At 40.0% G+C, this 20,609-nt stretch overlaps 3 protein-coding genes and 1 long non-coding RNA gene across 5 annotated transcripts; 2 read left to right on the top strand and 2 right to left on the bottom strand.

The window, feature by feature from the left end:
• Nucleotides 1-496: 496 nt before the first annotated feature.
• LOC144048575 (uncharacterized) lies at nt 497-3,156 on the bottom strand. The gene is made up of 2 exons (XM_077560704.1): nt 2,767-3,156; nt 497-1,661 (listed from the first exon to the last, which is right to left on the bottom strand). Exons 1-2 carry the CDS (start codon nt 2,924-2,926, stop codon nt 781-783), a joined length of 1,041 nt encoding a protein of 346 aa, XP_077416830.1. The 5' UTR covers nt 2,927-3,156; the 3' UTR covers nt 497-780.
• Nucleotides 3,157-3,979: 823 nt separating this feature from the next.
• On the bottom strand, nt 3,980-7,481 carry LOC144048577 (uncharacterized). 2 transcript variants are annotated; one of them, XM_077560706.1, is made up of 3 exons: nt 7,299-7,481; nt 6,057-6,188; nt 3,980-5,276 (listed from the first exon to the last, which is right to left on the bottom strand). In XM_077560706.1, the coding sequence occupies exons 2-3, from the start codon at nt 6,184-6,186 to the stop codon at nt 4,381-4,383; spliced, it is 1,026 nt and encodes a 341-aa protein (XP_077416832.1). In that variant the 5' UTR covers nt 6,187-6,188; nt 7,299-7,481; the 3' UTR covers nt 3,980-4,380. The 2 variants fall into 2 exon arrangements, with proteins under 2 accessions (XP_077416832.1, XP_077416833.1); XM_077560707.1 differs by having other exon boundaries at nt 3,980-5,273.
• A 275-nt stretch (nt 7,482-7,756) lies between these two features.
• Nucleotides 7,757-9,856, top strand: LOC144048611 (uncharacterized). The gene is made up of 2 exons (XR_013293373.1): nt 7,757-8,235; nt 9,006-9,856. It is a non-coding gene; the product is annotated as an uncharacterized LOC144048611 (long non-coding RNA).
• Nucleotides 9,857-17,578: 7,722 nt separating this feature from the next.
• LOC144048578 (uncharacterized) lies at nt 17,579-19,889 on the top strand. Its single transcript, XM_077560708.1, has 2 exons — nt 17,579-17,913; nt 18,756-19,889. Exons 1-2 carry the CDS (start codon nt 17,736-17,738, stop codon nt 19,598-19,600), a joined length of 1,023 nt encoding a protein of 340 aa, XP_077416834.1. The 5' UTR covers nt 17,579-17,735; the 3' UTR covers nt 19,601-19,889.
• The last annotated feature ends 720 nt before the right edge of the window (nt 19,890-20,609 follow it).

The raw sequence follows: 20,609 nt of genomic DNA, 5'->3' as shown, positions 1-20,609 counted from the left end.
GTGTCTTGCGAACAGCCTCCAGTTCTCGTCGTTGTCGCTCGTTCTCTTCTCTTTTTCGACAAAGTTCCTCCTCGTACGACGCTATTGTTTTCTCAAACAGAACGAATATTTCGTCAGCGGCCGCAATTAGCCGTTGCCTTACCAAATCTTTCAACATTTTTGACGCTTTCACTCGATTCGGCTTCGCTTATTTTTGTTCCGTCTCGATAAGACGTATACTTCCGCCTTTTTCTTCTTCGGGGGTAATTTTACGCAGCATAGCATCAGCGGCGTCGAACCGGCGCCACCTTGTTGCGGTATAACGACTACTGTCTCAATAGAGAAAATGGGGAAAGAGCAGTTGTTGTGTATATTGCAAAAAAAGAGCAACGAAAATGCGTGACTTATTACCGTACATGTAGAAATAAAAACAGTCACTCATACCCACGGCCGCCATCTTTCTCCGGTATTGAAAACGTGGACAGAGGCGATAAGAACAGCTAATTTGCCAAGAGTGTAAACAACAAATAGATGCAATTTACTTATAAAAGTAGATTTGTAAATATATGATGCAAAAACAAACGTTGCAGTTATTCTAACAAAGCCATAATCAAAATACAAAACATTCAGATTTGTAATACAAAAAAGACAACAGAAAAAAAGCAGCACATATGTGATAAACAATAAACTTGTGAGCATATTTACATGTATGTGAACTTTAATAGACATTGAACATACACACACATACTGTTGTACCTTACTGTACAACACCACATTTGATTTGAAATAGAACTTTTAGTTTTAATTTAAAACATCTGAAGTGTCATTTAGTCCCGTGTGTGATCTCTTGTGTTTAATCATATTTACCTTCCGCGTGAACCTCTGACCACAAATGGAGCAGCTAAAAGGTTTTTCTCCGCTGTGCGTTCTCATGTGTAACACCATAATGGATTTCAGGTAGAATCTTTTGTCGCAAACCGAACAGCTGAAGGACTTTTCCTCTTTGTGTGTGCGCATGTGTATATTTAAGTTGCTCTTATAAGAAAAAGTTTTCCCGCACACCGAGCACGAGAACGACTTCTCTCCCGTGTGCGTCGTCATGTGCGCAATCAAAGCTACTTTCTGAATGAAACCTTCGCCGCACACGGAGCAACTGAAGGGCTTCTCCGCATTGTGTGTTTGCATGTGCGCGTTCAGACTGCTCTGGTAAGAGTAGCTCTTACCACACACTGAGCATGCGAACAATTTCTTCCCGGTGTGCGTGGCAGCATGCGCAATCAGCGCCACCTTTCGGACAAATTTGGCACTGCAAACAGAGCAGGCAAAGGGTTTTTCCCCCGTGTGAGTCTGCGTGTGTCGCGTCAAGCTGCACTTGTACGCGTAGCTCTTGCCACAAACGGAGCAGCTGAAACCTCCTTTGCCCGTCCCCTTTTCGGAGAGTTTGTCGTCATCTGTATCGCTAGTATCTTCTCTGCCCGGACTGCGGCGATGAAGTTGCGACGACTCGGGTGGTTCATCTTGGTCGTCTTCACCTTTCACCACCACGACAGTCAGCGGGAACTCATCATCTTCTTCTTCTTTGACATTGGCGGGCTGTGCATCCTTCTCGTCATTGTTACGATGAGGGGGCTGTGGAGCCTCAGCTTCCTCTTTGACTTGACAAGCAATCCGCTGCTGGGCATCTGGAGGATACAAGCGACTAAAAAAATAAATAAAAGACCACATTGTGAAAAAGTAGACAAAAAATGTAATGAAAATAATTCAATTTTAGAAAAAGAAACACAAAAAAAATTAATCAAAATTTGCTATTATTGTAACAAAAATATTAGGAGGAAAAAGGACAGATCAGAAATATATATAATATTTTAATACACTAAAATTTGAAAAATGAAAATAAAATAAAAAAACATTATTTATTATTTATTTATTTTTTAATAGCACAGAATGGGAAAAATATTAGATGCAAATAAACAATATTATAATGTAAAAAAAAACCTCAAGTAATAAACAAATATTGGGTGGTGGGGGGTGGAAATCCATAAAATTATTCTGTGTATAAGAAATGTTATATAGATGTATATATAAAGTTTATGTTTTGAACAATTTACGTTTTCATAATTTATGCTCAATAAAATATTGTTTTGGACAATATTTGCATAAAATAATATTTTCATCAAGTACTGGTGCTTGATGTCAGCAATTACTCAAATGTAAAAAAAAAAAAAAAGTGCTATTACTTGAATCCCTAAAATACATTATTTTGTAATATATCTCTTTTTCCGTAGCAAAATTGAAATCCCTCGTAGTGGCAATATTTTCAAATTAATAAAACACAACGTCATTTTATTCCTTGCAAGAAAGAGGCCAAACTGTGTAGAGGAAGTATATGGAATGCAATAAGACTGCAGCTGCTGTCACACCAATACCAAACCATGAACATAACAGCTGCCTCGGGTAATGAGTGTCAAGACAAAAGATGCAATTGTGCTGTCTATTGGCTGACTTGCAGCTATTTTCAGTGTTATTTAATGTAAAAAGAACAGATCAAAAAGAAGTTGTGTTCCAAATTAACTGTAAATAAGACGTGTGGCAACAGCTTATAGTGTAGTGAACTGCATTTTGTGCGTTTGCACTGTACAATCTCTCTTTTTTTTTAATTGTCCACTGCAGTGGTGAAACATTCATTTTTTTCTACACATTCACATTTCTGCTGATGTAATAAGAAACCGCAACATTAGACTCTTGAAACGAGTGTACAACAGAACCTAAGGCTAGTGGACATGTTACCTTCGATATGAAGCACAATTCGAGTTTTGGCAACAGCTACTGGATGTCGTCGTTTTGCTTCGTTCTCCTCTCCCGCTCGACAAAGTTCTTCTTCATCTTCTTCATCTTCTTCATCTTCCTCCTCCTCCCCCTCGTCGTCGTCGTGCACCTCTTTCCACATTTCCCGAGGTTTTACAAATGAAATGGTTAAGAAATGATACAGAAGCACCACTGACTACTGTCGCGTGACTGATAACGTCACAATTGTTCGCCAAGCCTGTTCTTGGTCAACGACCGTTTAAGCGTTTTCCTAACACTATAAATTACACTGAAAATGTTACTTGGGAATTGAGCGAAATAAATGAACAAAACAGTTAAGGCCATCTCTTTAAAAAAAAAAAAACAACAACATTTCAAAACGTGATCAAAAGTCATGCTACGCATGCGTACAACACAGACTGTTATCTTGGATATCTACGGCACGCCTTCGGTGACAAACCTGAACGTGCAAATGTTTAGAGAAAGGGCAAGCGCTCTCAAAGTCTTTACGCGTAGTCTCAAACTGTACATACACGTTCCATTTGTATTTATTACAAAATGCAGCCATATATGCGAGTTACATGATACACGAGGTTTTTCTCGTTCCTCTGCTGCTCTTACAGTGAACGTGGACTGATCATGTTTCATTAACGTGAACGCGCACTTTTTCTTTCCTTCTTTTTCTTTTTTTTTTAACATCACTACACGTCATACTTGGCACATTCTCATTCTCCGGCACAAAATATGGCTTCACAAGATCATTAGATTGTATAATATCAATATTTCTACCCAGATTAAATATAGTACATTCTGTAATGGCAGCATTTATTAGTAGTAATAATGGAATTTTTTTGTAGTGTTCTCCACAACATTCAACAATTTGTGGCTCAAGGTGTAGAGACGGTTGTTCAGTAACCAGAAGTTCGATCATCGCTCTCCTCAAGTCATGTGTTGTGTCCTTGGGCAAGGCACTTCGCCCACATTGCCTCCAGTGCTACTAGCACTAACATGTATGGAAGGTGCGAATGTTTGGTGGTGGCCGAAGTGGCCGTCAGCATAAATCCGATACATTATTATTATTTCCCCAATCTAGGCTGACTTTTTTTATTTATTGGAGTAATTGCCATTATTATTATTAGTAGTAGTAGCTAAATTTATATAAATCACAGAACATTAACAGGATTTATGGACAATGTACAGTGAACGTTAGTACCCTTTATTTAAAAAAACACACATCATGTACCTTTCAGGATCTGGTTATTACAGACAGTGTTTGATAGTATATAACTGTGTAATACATACATTGGTAGGAATAAACACTTATGTAAAACATCAGCAGAAGGCCAATATTAGTTCATGCCATTGGCAAAGCATCTCTGACCAGCCGCCATTTTGCAGGGGTATTGGCGACGACTCAAGATTAGACAGCAGAGTAAGAAAAATTGCTACAAAGAAGCTAGAATCCTAAGTGCCTTAATAGAAAAGAACAAAACGTGCATAAAACAGCTCATCACTCTCTCGGTGAAGCCTCAACACAACACAAACATGAATAAATCATTACCAGTGAACGAAAACCGAATGGAGCATTTACTTCACTTAGCAGTGCCCCCACATGTGTGAAGTCAAACTGTTCTTATGAGCATAGCTTTTACCACAAACGGTACAACTAAAGGGTTTTTCTCCTGTGTGTGTTCTCATGTGCGTTACCAGATGTGGCTTTTGAGAGAATGTTCGATCGCACAGTGAGCAACTGAAGGGTTTCTCTCCAGTGTGCGTCCTCATGTGCGAGTTCACATAATCTTTTGACGAGAATGTTTTGCCGCACACTGAGCAACTGTAGGGTTTTTCTCCTGTGTGTATTCTCACGTGTGTTATCACGTGCGACTTGTGCGAGAATGTTTTATTACAGAACGCACAACCAAAAGGTTTTTCCCCTGTGTGTGTTCTCATGTGCGTGATCACATAATCCCTTGAGGAGAATGTTTTATTGCAAACTGAGCAACTGAAGGGTTTTTCTCCTGTGTGTGTTCTCATGTGTCTAATAATTTTCTCTTTAACTACATTCTTACCGCAAGCTGAGCAGATAACACGTTTTTTGTGCGCCTGTGACGTTTTCTTCCTGCCAAGGGTTGTCTTCTTTTCAGAGCATTCCCACTCTTTGTCGTCACCTTCACAGTCTGCGTCAGTCCTCAAAGGTTCCTCTGTGTCGTCACTGTCTGACAACGGGGCTAAGAGGTTGTCTGGCGGTGGGGTTGCACAGTTGTCTCCACTTGGACTTTGATGATGTAGCTGTGACCACTCGGGTGGTTCGTCTTCATCGTCTTCACTCTTCACGACGACGTTCAGTGGCAACTCCTCCTCTTCCTCCTTCATGCGGGCTGGCTGCGGCTGCTCTTCTTCCTGTTTTATGTGGGAGGGCCGCGGATGCTCCTGCTCCAAACTGGAGCTCTCCACCTTGGGCTGATAGTGAAGTTCTTCCGGCTGGATGTCTGCTAGATGCAAGCAACAGTTTGCTCACACAAGTTAATTATATTGCAATTCCACTAAATGCAATGGTACCATGCTTTTAATGCTAATGAGCTTTTCTTTCCATTTTTGAGGGGACTTATAAGCAGGGCATGTGCAATGTGATTGGCTGTTTGCAGAGACCATCGAAAACCAAACGAGCCACCTCTTTGAAGCTAATGACAGTCTTCTGGTTGTTATTATTAGTATAGCGATTATTCAAGATAAAAGAACCGGTGAAAGTTCCCATTAGCACTTTACAGACACGCAACACACACACAGAGAGAGAGAGATTTAGCCACTGTGCTAACTCCAGCCTGGATGCTTTTTGACTTTGTTTATTAATGTGCATTGTTCTTAAAAAAATATATATATATAGTGCCATTGGGTACCAGTCAGCCTCCAAGGACAATATGAGTAGCTCACAAGTCAGTTCTAAAAATAGCTCACCAGAGATGGCACACTGTGACGTACTAAAAATAATTTAAAAGAATGAGAAGAAGAATGTTCATATTTATGTATTTAAACTCAACATAGTCAATCAATTCATCAATTAATCTATATTTTGTTTGAAAATTAAAAATTCAATGGAAAAAATGCTTTTCATTCATACACAAGCTGACATGTGCCAGTGCCTGCCAGCCACACAGACTTCTATCAATCATCAGATCTAGATTAGATAATCCGTTTTGTTCCCTCTGCATTATGCATGGCTATTTCTACTTAATTTTAAATTTTCAAATACAGAGGTACATTTTCTTACTTACTCATATTAGACAACTTGGTGACATCAGCCTCCTCCTCCTCCTCTTTGATGTGGAAGGGCGGTGGATCCTCCTCTTCCTCTTTAACATGAGGGAGCGTGCGTTCTTCTCGGCGGACAATCATCTGCTGCATGTCTGCAGACCACAAGCGACACACAATGAAGACACAAAAAGGACTCTGCCAGTCACCTAAACCACAAGTCCAACTTATTACAGTGTTCCTGCAGCTTAAGGGAAGTAGTTCAATTTGAGACTTTTTTCAAATTCCATTTCAAATCGAATTTAAGACCAACCTCCCAATGTACTTTGTTGCACCAAATTGCTGAAATACATGAATGACGCGTATCTACTCTCATGAGTCCCAACCAACTTAACATCGGAAGACTTTTGAAAGATTGTTTTTAAGACATTTTGGCACGTTAGGATGTGAAAATTACAAAAATTGTCAGGTGTGTCGTGTGATAGAGAAGTCTCGGCCAGGATGAATGGCGAAGTTTAGAACAGGGGTTCTTAACCTTTTCTGCTGCCCCGTGTAAAATAAAATCAGCAAAATGCAACATGGTTTTGTTGTGTTTTTGTGCTGATCTCACCAGCTACTAGCAGGACAACGGCAGCATGCTGGTCACAACAAAACCATGCAGTGTTTTCTTTTTCTTGTAGAGTAGTCTAACTAACGAGATGAAAATATTAAATACGAGGGGGTACTAGTTTTACTACTTCTTCTGGGCTTCTAATCCTTGATTTGTAACAACTTTCGGGAGACATGACTTTTACAGCCCACGATTACACACAATGAAGGCATAGCAGACGTTCTTCTGCTCTCCGAATAATCGCAAATGACGCTGGTAGCCGGACTTTCCCTACTGTTAACATTGTTAACATTTTTAATTCTTTATTTTTATATTTTAACCATTTTGAATTTAGTTATAGATGTGTAGATGCACATCTACACAGGTGTAATAATGTTAAACTCAATATAACTCGACTTTAACCTATCTGTTATCTTGTTTCGTCAAGATAGTCACAAGAAGAGCATTCTGGGTAATCAGTAAAGGTTGGAACCAGTGTACTAACAGAGTGCCTCAGCTTCTCCATTCTTTTTCATTTATATTTTTTTACACACCAAGCTTGAAGAGCAACTGTTATGAGTAATGTTTTCTACATTTAGTATCACGACTACGCTACGATTTTAATCCACTGCAGCACTCTCATCCTCCCCTTTTTCCGAGTAACCAATGAACACACCTTGTACAATTTGAGTGGAAAAAACTGCGTCCCGTCTTTGCCGTTGTCGCCCGCTCTCTTCTCTTACACGAAAAAGTTCATTTTTTACATTTTAATGTTATCTTTTGTGGGGATTTCAACACATCACCCTCTTGCTTGTATTTCTCAACTCAGCGATTTCCGCGTTTTCTTCTTCTGTGGTGGTTTGACAGATAATTTTTGTCCGTCAAGACACATCCGCCATCTTGCGGATGTGTTATTGAGCACTAAGAAAAAAAAATGAAGAGAAAATAATATAACATATCATTCTACAGTTCAGAGTCTTAATGAGAATAAATGTATAATATAATGAATAAAATAAGGGATATTTGTCAAGAAAATGGACAGTTATTAAGTACAGAAATAAATTTCTTCAAGTTAAAAAATATATATTTACGAGTTAAGTCTCTAGCAGGATGTAGCAAACCCAAGAAACCAAGAAAGAGGCTGACTATTGAGGAAAGATGCGACTTCTCAGCATGTTAAAAGGTGGGAGAAGTTTTGCGTCTGCCGGCGGCCACTACAGTATCAACGAGATTGGACAAAAAAGGAGGAGGCCAACAAGGACTGCAGCTTTGACCTTTAGTAAAACCACAAAACGTAATCAATCATACTGTACTATTTTTTTTTTTAAATGGCGTCTTTAATAATGTCGCTAGATGGCAGCAGAGGGCAATATCTGTCATAAACCACCATTGAAGAAGAACAAAGGGGCGGTCGTTCGCTTTCAACAACACACGCGAAAAAAAACGACGATACGGCGACCACGTGAAGTCAACTAAAGAAAACGTATAAAAGTTTAAATAAGTGGCACGGGCGCGACTAATTACATACATAACAATGACGTACGAGGAGAACAATTGTGAGCGAAAACTGTTGGAAACTATTGGCGATGGTCCCATCGTGTTTTACACCAAAGGTATGTCCACTATCCTACTTTTACTATGTTCGAAATTTAATGATAAAGGCAGCGGCTATTTTGTCACGACGGAGCGATATATTCTTGGCATGGCGTGAATGGCTAATTTACCGTGATTGCGGCTGCTTGGCTGTGAATAAGTGATTTTAGTGTGATGGCTGCTGGGAATCTATTATTTTTCCGCGAGTCATGTACCATGCATAGTTCCCGCCTCGCTTCACCCTCATTTGTCTATCTTCACTAACTTTTCATTTTGTTTTGCAACCAAAAATATGCTGTTATCGGCATTACCATTTTAATTTTACCATCATTGTCACTACAGTATACCGGTACTCATCTCTTAAGAACTCACCAATACTGATGCCAAGGAACTGATACCACTAGTACCTTTTGATCCCTAACATTTCTCTTAAACCAATGACAGATCAGTTTTTAAAAAAAAAATACTTTTTTTTTCTGACAGAAGGCAGAACATTCAATCCACAATACAGAATAGAAGTTCAAAATAGAACATGAACAACTACCTCTGATTTAGGATTCATTTGTAATAAATTAACAAAATAAAACTAACAAAGCCATGAGTTGTAGTCTTTGTCCAAAACAAATTTAAGTGCAAAAATATTAGAAGTTTAACTGTTAAGTATGACACTGGTAAGCCCAAACTTATTCTCCCCAACCAAAATAAATAAATAAATAAAAACATTAAAGTACTTGGTTGGAAACCCACAATGGAGAGGTTTTGCTGTACTTGACTTATTTTTCTTCTGCAGATGTCCAGCGGCTGATTGGTCGTCATGAAGAGCTTTCCCTTCAGCTGCTACCGCACATAAAACAGGAAGAGGAAGAACCCCAGCCCCTGCACATGAAAGAAAAAGAAAGAGCCTCAGCTTCTCCATGTTGAAGAGGAAAATGCACATGCACATCTGACACATGTTAAAGAGGAATATGAGGCTCCACAGCTTCCACATGTGAAAGAGGAAGAGGAGGATCAACCGCTCACTCGCGTTAAAGATGAAGATCCACAGCCTTTGTTAATTAATGAGGAAGAAAATCCAAATCCCCTCCACATAAAACAAGAAGACAATAATCCTCAGATTCCACACTTTAAAGAGGAAGGTGATCTTGAGACGGTCGAGGAGATCGAGGAGCACCTCCTGAACTACTTGATGAGACAATGTGACTCTGCTCTAAACCCCCAACCATTGGAGGATGAGCTGTTCCTTCTAAGCATGAGCCCTTACTTGCGACAATTGCCGTCTCCGAAGAAGCAATTGGTCAAAGTTCAAATAAAAAAAAAATTACGAAGCCAGCACGAAAACACTAAATTTGGACAAATTGGAATAGATGTCTTGGTGGTAAGGAACCAGGTTTTGTACTTTTGTTCATTTTTCTATTGTTCTTTTGTTGAAAAGGATTCATTTGTACAATAAATCCACTTTATATACTTTTTGGACAAACATCCTGTTAATACATACGTCAACAAATTCATGTAGTCTAGCACAGGAGTGTTCATCGTATCTTCTTAATAGTTTGTAGATTTCTTTTGTTCAAAGAAATAGTTTTCTAAGTGAGAACATTTCTGCCCTGGCCAGACCAAAATAAATCTAAAGCTCATTATGTGCTTTACTTTGTCGTGATTGAAGTAATTTCCAAAGTTGGGGACAATGACTAGTTCATTTCATGATTATTGTGGAGTGTATGGTTGGCCGCTAAATGTGGACCGTACACATTGCGCTGCAGCTCTGCCAAAAGTGATGCTTTATTTCATCACATTAATAATTAAAATAAAATATATTGTGGATAAAAAGTCAAAGCAGACACTGTCCAATATGATATATTATGTTGCATGCACAACCAGGTATAATTCGATGCTCGTTTGGAGCCATTCTTTGGTGTGCTTGTGCATTACACGGCGTCTTGACCTCAGCCAAGAAGACATTTGTTTGTTGTCTAAGCCTGATAGCTGCTGGTTTAGTTGCTTGCAGCAAGTCTTCCCTCACATGGCAGTGGTTTAATTTATTTTCCCTCACTGCAGATGCCTGGGTTGTTATCCGCAGTAAGTTATGGATACCACAGGTAGCTTTCAACCTTGCAGTGGCATGCCTGTATATCTTCTAACTGGGCAGAAAGGAGCCCAAAGGTGTTCAACACCGATTGAGCTTGGGAGTGACTGTTGTTAAAGCTCTTAAAAAGATGCAACCCATAAATGATCAGAGGTTTCTGGAGAGGAAAGGTCTCGTGCAAAGTGTGTGTGTGTGTGTGTGTGTCATTTAACACACTGCACTGTGTGTATGACTGTTGGTATAACAGCTAAATAATAATAATAACGCTGCACAATGCAAATAAAGCAATATAAGTGTGTGTGGATGAAATACTCAAAAGTAAAAATATGTCAAATGGCAAGGAGGAGAACGTGTTTGTGGAGCAGTAGTTTTCCCACAAGTCGTTATTTTGGTGAATTTTAACTTGAAAGGTGCTTTAATTGCCTCTTCGTTGTTAATTTTTCAATCTACTGTGCTCAGTCACACAAATGTGTATTTTTTAAGCAGCCAGGGGAAAATGGTTATTTTGTTGTCGTCTTTAATATTGCCGCGAGATGGCAGTGGGGCGGTACCTGTCGTAAAAACACAATCGAAGAAGAAAAGGGTGGTCCTTAGCGCGGCATCGAGATCAGACAAAAACGATGCGAAGAGGTTTAATCGATTGGGAGGGAAATGAAAAAAAGTTGACATACTAGCAACGAGTGCGACGAATAACGTTTTATTACTGCTTAACATTACAATGGCGGCGTACGAAGGAAACGAGCGCCAGCCAAAACGACTGGAAGCTGTTGGCGAGAATCCCAAAATGTTGAACACCGAAGGTCTGTTTACTAATTAAATTTTATCTTTTTCGTGATTGAATAAAGGGAATCGTTTCGATACCAAAATAACAGCAAAACAATTGGAGGCAAAATGCAAAGCATGCGGGGTTTCCCTATCAGTGCAGAGTAAAATGTTTCCTACACGTTCCACCACTTTTTATTTTTAACAGACGTACTTTCAATCCATCAACATGCATTTAAAATATGAATGTTGTTAGGGTTATGTAGCATGGATGTATTTCTTCGTTGGATCAAACAGTGAGATGTTTCAATCGCAACCCGAAAGTTGTTTTTGGACGCCATGTTGCCGAGCAAGATCATGACGTTACTCGGCTTTGCGTCATTAACGTATGAGCCACTCCGGAACCACAGTAGACACCCGCTATCGGCCCACAGAAGAAGGAAAGAGCAGAAGCGTCAATAGCCGTCTTCGGGTGATTCCGGCGAACCTCGGCAAGTTCCGTGGTGGCCATTTTGTTTTGTTGAGAGAAGAATCGCTTCCGGGTTCAATTGATTGCGATACACGGCGATTGATTTTGTCGAACATGAAATGAATGATGGATCGTCCAACAAATGACAAAAGGTGGTATGGAAATTACTGCTGCGTCATCAATTGTTCAAGTTACTCTACGACGATTGACGAACGAACAGGAAAATACGTCAAGATGCATGGGTTTCCTCATCCGGAAAAAGAGAAAGATCGGTAAGTTTGTGGTTCAACTTTGCGTTCAATTGTGTATTTTATTTTTTTTATAATTTCAATTAGTTTATTTTGCAATTCGAAGACATGAATGCATTTAGTCATTTTGTTAGGAAATCTGCTGATTACCATCAATTCAACTTCATGAACATTTTTGTCTTTACATAGATGCCTGAAATGGATAATAAACACACGCCGAGCTGACCTCACAATCCAAAATATAAGAGCAAAAAAGATCTGTTCCAAGCATTTTGAGTCCAAGGCGTACGTGTGTCCAAACGACATACATGGATCCAGACTGCTTCCAAGTGCCACCCCTACCGTTGTCAGTTGTCCAAATCTACCACCACCATTGGGAAGTAAGCGAAAACCGCCAACTCCTCGTGTCTCAGTGATAGCAGAAAAGAAGCTGAAGACTTCACAATTATCCACTGATAATGATACCGTACTTGTAGAAGTAACTCCCAACGGAATGTTATTCATGTTCAGCATGTGAAATTTTACAAACTAAGTTGAATGAAGCTTAGCAAAATCTGATAAATTCAGAAAAAACAAAGATCTTGCAGCAGAAGTATAGGGCGGGCGCATCAGCATACTCAGCGACTCAAAAATAGACTCAAGGAGACCAAAGGACTGCTCCACAATGCTATTTCTGATTCAAAATCGGTCTTCAATATATCGATAAGCCTGTATGGTGCTGTTTTATTTTTAAGTTCTGTACACTTCCGTATCGCAGTACAGATTGTACAACAGGGCTGCCACAAACGATTATTTTGCTAGTCGACTAATCACCAACAGTAGTCGCGATTAGACTAATCAGAGCACACCAACAAGCAGCTGCTCTTTTAAAACCTCAATTAGTCTATAGCTTAAATTATTTAAATGTATCTACTATGTACAAATTAAACAATGAAGACAATTACGTTTATATTACATTGAACTTTGAATAGATTATGCAGCAGTCAGCAATTCCTGACAGGTTTATAAATGATGGCGCAACTTAAATTGAAGGTGAGGCTGTGGCTTTAGATTTTTTTGCTATAAATGTTTAGTGCATTTAAAAAATGAACCCAAAACTATGCAGACGGAGTAGCAGTAAATCTATAAATGCTATAAAACTATCTATAAATATCAAAATAAATACTTGTAAACATATTTCACTCTTCTTGACCAGGATAGTTGCTGACTAATGGTGAGTTTGCTGACTAATGCCTCAGTAACCATTACCCAATCGCAAATGACCCGAATTACCACTACTGCGCAAGTGAGTCACTCACAGACATGCCATCCAGCCAGCGGGAGACAAAGCGCCAAATAAATAAATACATAAACAAATTATTGTGATCGTCAACGTCATTGTGACTAATCGGCTAATCTTGGCAGCCCTCCTGTACAAATTGTGCATATCCTCTGTGTCAAAAATGTAAATAAAGGCATAAAATGTGAAAAGTATGTTGATTTCTCCGCAACTGTTGCAATTTCTGTGTGGAATTCACTTCTGCTTTTACTGTATTTGCGACATGGAATAAGGCGAGCTCTGCTTCATTATGTGGTTCGCGACGCTCGACAAATCAAGATGGCGGATGCGCTTTTTACAGCTCCTCCTTCTTGTTATGACACTTCTGCTCTCCTTCCTTAATTTTTGGGCTGGCCCGCAAATAACTTCAATCCATGTATAATTTACATCAATTGAAAAGCAAGGGATGATTTTTCAACTGATTTCAACATATTGAAAAAAAATCAGCAAATCCATGGTTCTATACTGGCATCTATTGTGAGTGTAAACAAAAAGGTTTTGTGTGGTGATTAACTGGGGTAGGCCAGGATAGCAAAAGATTATACTTGAGTTACTGCCTAGAAATTTGGCCTCAAATAGAGAAACATGCAAATAATTGAGTAAAAGTAAATATTCAGGGAAAAGAGAGAGAAAAAAAATACTCAAGCTCAAACAATTTCAGCTTTTGCCAATTTACAACATCATCAGTGCTGCACATACACCGCGAGTAAATTTTTCTCCCTCATTTTGACTGTGTATTGCCCTTCTATGGTAAGGAACAACAGGTCCGAATGGGTAGGAAGCATTCCAATTTCTATTCAGATACTGTTGATTTTATGCCGACATTACATTACATTTACAAACGCGGACTGAGGTAGCCTCTCATGCTGATGGCAAATGTGCACATACTGTATGTTGATATCTAAGATCTAAAGCCATGCTTGCACCAAATTTACATCTCTGGTCCAATATTTTAAGTCAACTTATAAAACCCAGATTGGGGTACACAACAATTAACACAAAAGTATCAAATATACACAAAAAAAAAAAAAAACAATGAATGATACAAGTTATAGTAAGCATGCTTGTGTCCTGCAGACGTCCGGCAGCTGATTGGTGATGAGGAGGAGCTCAACCCTCGGCAGCCCCTCATTAAAAAGGAAGAGGAGGACCCGCAGCTTTCCCAAGATGAGGGTCAGCTGTCCCCTTACATTAAAGTGGAAGTGGTAGAGGCTGATGTCAGCAAGTTCCCACCGACTTTGGCGTCTGTGAAGAGCGAAAACGATGACGACGGTCCGCCTGAGTGGTCGTGGCGTCGTCATAGCGGCGCGTCGCAACACGCGGCGACGGGTGCTGATGGAGACCACCCCGGCGGACCGCCGCCGGACAGCCTTTTGGCTCCACTGTCGGACAGCGACGACATGGAAGTGACGAGCGATTCCGACCCCGAATGCTCAATAAGGGACCCGACTTTTAACACCAAACAAAGTTCTCAACTGCACCTTAAACGTGGCAAACCTAAACGCTTTCGATGCTCGGTTTGCGGTCAAAGATTTCGCCAAGAAAAGCATTTGACTCAACACATGAGAAAGCACACGGGGGAAATACTTCGTTGCGCCGCCTGTTTTAAAGGCTTCATTCATAAGCATGCGTTAATTAAACACATGAAAATGCATATGGGAGAGAGAGCTGCCGGTTGTTCAGTTTGGGGTAAAGGCTTCATCACAAAGTCAAATGTAGCAATACCTCAGTTCACGAACAACCCCGTTGACAATGAAACACTCGCAGACAATCCTTGCGTCGGATCACCCGCTGCGCTCTACTTGGTGAACAGTCACAGCATGGATGCGCAATGCTTAGCTGTGACTTCTCTCGAACAGACGCTGAGTGCGTCCGACAATTTAGGTGACTTAGACCTCAGTGCGGAGCCGAAGCAGCTGAAAACCACTGGTGACGTTATTATCAAGAGGCCCGTTCGCTTGACAGTGGAACAAAAGAAGGAAATAATAGCCGAACATGAAACTGGCGTACGTATTAGTGATCTGGCTACGCAGTTTGGTTTGGCCAAGTCCACCGTTTGTACAATACTTAAAAACAAGGCGTCGATAAAGGCAGCTGACGTGGCTAAAGGAGTGACTCTCTTGACCAAGCAAAGACCTCAAATTTTGGAAGACGTGGAGAAATTATTGCTGTTGTGGGTAAATGAAAAGGAGCTCGCCGGTGACGGCGTTAGTGCGGCAACAGTTATCGAAAAGGCGAAAAGGTTGCACAGTGATTTGGTCGCAAACGCGCAGAGTACAACTAGTGCCGCTGAACGTGACAATTTCAAAGCCAGCCGAGGCTGGTTTGATAATTTCATCAAGCGAAGTGGAATTCGTAGCGTTAGGCACGACGAGGACGTCGCCAGTTTGAATAAAAAGGCCGCCGAGCAATTTGTGGGTCAATTTGAAACATTTGTGAAAAGTGAAAGCTACCTTCCCAATCAAGTTTTTAATTGTGGCGAAGCGGGATTGTTTTGGCGAAAAATGCCCAAAAGAACCTCCCTCACTAAAGAAGAGAAGGCGCGGCCTGGACATAAGCCAATGAAGGACAGGCTGACACTTTTATTATGCGCTAACGCGAGTGGCGATTGTCAGCTGAAGCCACTTTTAGTCTACCACTCGGAAAATCCCCGCGCATTTAAGAGCAATCACGTGATGAAGGACGAACTGCCTGTCATGTGGCGAGCGAATGCGAAAATCAGGGTGACGCGATTTTTTTTCATGGAGTGGTTGGCGAAAGTCTTTGCGCCAGCTGTCAAGACGTATCTTGAGGACAATGGTTTGCCTCTGAAATGTCTTCTCGTCCTGGATAAAGCGCCTGCTCATCCTCTAAGCTTGGAAGAAGAGCTGAACATGGAATACAACTTCATCAAAGTCACATTTCTGCCATCCAACACGACTGTTTTGCTTCAGCCCTTCGGGCAGCAGCTTGTTGTTCATTTCAAGAAATTGTATACAAGAGCACTTTTCTCAAGATGTTTTCAGGTCACAAGGGGCACCGATCTGACCCTGACCATTTATTGGAGGGACCACTTCAACATCTTCCACTGTATAAACATCATCGACGAGTGCTGGAGAGAACTTCCTTATCGTACCTTGCAATCTGCTTGGAAGAAACTTTGGCCAACTTGTGTGCCAGAAAAAGACTCCGAGGGCCTTGATGCTGAGGAGGCGGCAATCGTGGATGAGATTGTGTCTATTGGCACAAGTATGGGCTTGGAGGTGGACAGGCAAGATGTGGAGGAGCTGGTAGAAGATCAGCCGGAGGACCACCGCAAAGAACTCAGCACACAGGAACTTCTTGAGCTGCAGAGTGAACAGATGAAAAGCTTCTAGGCAGGAGTATTCGTCAGAGGAAGATGAGACGGCGCGAAAAACTTCCTAGCGCCGTGATAAAAGAAATGTGCAGTGATTGGAGACAAGTGGCAGCAGTTCTGTTTTTAAATGTTATAACTGACAAAAGAACAGTTAACATTCTAAATGATGTGATGTCCCATGTAGGAAAAAAATCTTTACCAAAAAAAGTCACTGTTTCTAACATAAGAAGACAAAAAAAAAGCTGAATGTCATAGAAAAAGACTGCTAAATGCATTATAGTACTAAAACATGTTCATGTAATTTTGTCTTAATATAATCAACTGTTTACATTTTTGTCTGTGCTGTTTTTTTATTTATTTTTATAATGGCTTCAGTTTGCAAACAGTCCCGCCTAGAGATGCACAAAAGCATTTCTGAACTGATGTGCAAACAGTTAATCAAAAGTAGACCATTTACTTTAAGCTGCTGACAATCCCTGTTGATGTTTCCTGTAAAACTAACAAAACAAAAGGAACTAGAGCTGTGAGCAGCACTGGCCAGTGAGCATCGCCATGTCACAATATAAACCTTTGAATAAATGAATATTCCACTAGAAACGGTGCAGCAAAAAATACTGTAGGCCGCTAGAAAAATACCATTGACATTTCCGAGATGACATCACAAATCAAGATGGCGATCAATTCGTTATGGCGAAAACACACCTTTTAGCGGATGACAATAACTTAGAACACAAACATGAATGTAAATAACAAATAGGAATGAATACAACCGTTAAATTGATTTAAAATTGGTTTATTGTATGAATTATGATAACTATGTGACTGACATACACATGGCCCAAACAATTGGTTTAAAAACTAGGACGACGGGACGGGACAATGTAGCTGGCGCAAGCCACTGTCTCGGTTAAACTAGGACGTCTGGTCACCCTATGCTTATTAGCTGCGACAGTCTTTTCTCTTTTTATCACATCTACTGTGCAATTCCTCCTCGACGGCCCAACAGAAGCAGAGCTGTCAGGCTTGCTTGCTTGCTAGCTACCAATTGCAATAATTTCTTCAACATATAGTGTTATTGCTTATTGGTATGATAGAACTGGAGTTATTTGATTCATTATTTTCTTCATTTTGTTTTCTGCACATTTTTCAATTCATATTCCAGTCCAGTAGGTGGCGGCAATGCGTCTCTAAACTAGTTTACCAACACAAAAGAAAAACCGCGGAAGTTAGCAAGTTGCAAAACAGCGAAGGACAGTGGTGAATGTTTCCCATCCTTCGGTTTTGAACCGCTTTTATCATCAACATGTTGAAAGAGTTGGTAAGAAAGCGGCTAATTGCGGCCGCCGACGAAATATTCGGACTTTTTGAGAAAACGATCGCCTTGTACGAGGAGCAACTTTGTCGAGCGAGAGAGGAGACCGAGCGACACCGACGACAACTGGAAGATGTTTGCAAGGCTCAAATTGTGATAAGCTTCGAAGGTCCGTTCGTTAACATTTTAGTTATTTAATTAGTGTTAATTGATGACCATTTTATAGAAAGGGTGTAGGGGTTGGTGCCGGTGGTGATGGCGATGGCCAAATGTGCCCCTTGCAGTCCTAAACATTGTTTCTCATTTAAATTACTACTCCGCGTTGTTTTAATTATATGGAATTAATGTCATTTTTCTTTCATTACCATTTTCCTTTTAGTTCTTATAATGTAGATTTTGTAATCTTGTATAGAACACACATGATTAATTCTGTAACGTCTTTCAAACACAATTAACCAAGTTCGTTACAACACAAATAAAATGAATCACAAATATCCAGTGGCCAGAAGAATAAGAAAAAAGTCCCAATCAACATAGATATTTAGTTGTGCAACTTCTTTTCAACATGACATGCAAAGAAAGTAACATTTAGTAATAGCTACAATTTAAACGGGGTCTTAACACAAAGTTTTTTGTTTTTTTTTAACAAATGTAAACATCTATCAATAAGTAGTACAGCCCCATTAGTTTGTTGCTTGTGTGTCTAATTTAACTGTCACATTTGTTTGATTTATGTTGCTGCTATGTTGTTTTTTTTAGACCCAACTACGAAATGTTTTTGGCTTGCTTTACTGCGGGATGAAGCAGTGTGTAACAATCTGCAGTGTAGCACCTGAAGCAGTGCATTTGACAAAATAGATGGCTTCATGAGTAAAAGACATATTGTGGAAATATGGACCCTGATTGCCAGCCAATTGCAGAACTGTGTTGTTTTGTTTGAAAATAAAAATTGACTGCAAGAGAGTTGTTGCAGTAGCAAAATCAACTTTTTGTAATTTGTGTGCCCTGCAGATGTCAAGCAGCTGATGAGTCATCATGAAGAACTTTCACCTCAACTGCATGGAGGAAATGCCAATTTGGAGCAAGCGGTTCCACTGCACCACCGCGATGAAGAGGAACATGAAGATGTACAGCCCCTCCACGTTAAAGAGGAAGAGGAGGAGAAGGTTGACATTGACAAGTTTGCACTGACTGCTGCTTCGGTGGAGAGTAAACATGAAGATGAAACACCCGAATGGTCACAGCTTCATCATGCCAGTCCTAGTGGACCACCAAGCGGCCTCTTAGCGCCACTGTCAGATAGTGACGACATGGAAGAAACTTCGAGAAGCGACGCAGACTGTGAAGATGATGACAGACGTTCAAAATGCTCTGAGGAGACGCCGAAGAAACCATTTCCCAAACGTATGAGATGTCAAACTGAAAAAAAAAGTTTTGGCTGCTCAATTTGTGATAAAACATTTTCTCAAGAAAGCCTTATGATGGAACACAAGAGAACACACATGGAAGAAAAAAGTTTTCATTGCTCATTGTGTGGTTACAGATTCTCCTCTGTGTTTCTCTTGGTAAAACACATGAGGACGCACACAGGAGAAAAGCCCTATTGTTGCTCAATTTGTGGTAAAACGTTGACCCAAAAGAGTCATTTGACTCGCCACATGAGGATACACACAGGAGAGAAACCCTATAGTTGCTCAGTTTGTGGTAAAGCATTCTATCGTCGGGCATGTTTGGCATCACACATGAGAACACACACAGGAGAAAAACCCTTCAGTTGCTCCCTGTGTGGTAAAACTTTCTCCCAAAATGCAAATAAAATAACGCATATGAAAAGACATGAGACAAACACTGTTTAGTTTTTCATGGTAAAACTCAAAACACGTGGAATCACATCTGAACAAAAACACACAGGAGGAAAACCTTCCTTTTGTTTTAGTTTGTGGTGTAATGTCATTCTGTGTTACGCTTTAATGGCATTTTCCATCGTGAAAAGATACTTTACACTATTTGTTTTCTTTTTTTCTTGATGCGGGATGGTGTACCACGGCCCTCAAGTGAAGTTTTGAAGATATTGTCTAAAATTTAAATGTAAATTTTTAAAAGCATCCTAAATGTGTAGATCAAATAAATTCATCTGTGAATGCTCATTGTCAAGATTGATTTAATCAAATTAAAACTGTCTGAGAGTACCACACCCACGTTACAAAATGAGGGGAGCAAAACGAGCGAGAGAGGAAAGCGAGCGACACCGACGACAACTGGAAGCAGTTTGCAAGACTCAAGTTGTAATACGCGTCGAAGGTCTGTTCATGTAACTTACACTATTATGTTATTTATCTAACAAGGATGTTAAAAGTTAAAGTAAAAAGTACCACTGATTGTCACAGCCACCTATGTGGGACGAAATTCTTTTTCCGCATTTGACCCACCCCCCGAAGGAGCGATGAGCAGCAGCAGTAGCCGCGCTCGGGAATTGTTTGGTGATCTAACCCAAGTAAATGTTGCTCGATTAGAAAGAAAATATTAATCTCGATTAATTTGGTAATGGACAATCTTTTTTTTTTTTTCACAAAACAAGAAAATGTTTAAAGATGTAAAAATATTAAGGCAAATAAATGTATTTGAAACACACTAATTATGCAAGTTCCTTTTGGACCAAAGAAGATGTATTAAATTAATCATTCTAAAATAAAATAAAAAGATGCAAATGCATGAATTTAACAAGTCAATTAGTATTTAATAATCTTTCATTTTTGTTTACGATTATGACAATGTTGTAATTTTGGATTGTAATAATTGTAATTGAATTTCGATTAATTGCACAGGCCACTGTACGTAGCAGGAGTCCACTGTACTGTAGTTTTC

This window comes from Vanacampus margaritifer, chromosome 3 (genome assembly GCF_051991255.1).
Source record: "Vanacampus margaritifer isolate UIUO_Vmar chromosome 3, RoL_Vmar_1.0, whole genome shotgun sequence".
Taxonomy (NCBI): domain Eukaryota; kingdom Metazoa; phylum Chordata; class Actinopteri; order Syngnathiformes; family Syngnathidae; genus Vanacampus; species Vanacampus margaritifer.
The sequence above is the reverse complement of the archived record's forward strand: the minus strand, read 5'-3'. Positions and strand labels throughout refer to the sequence as shown.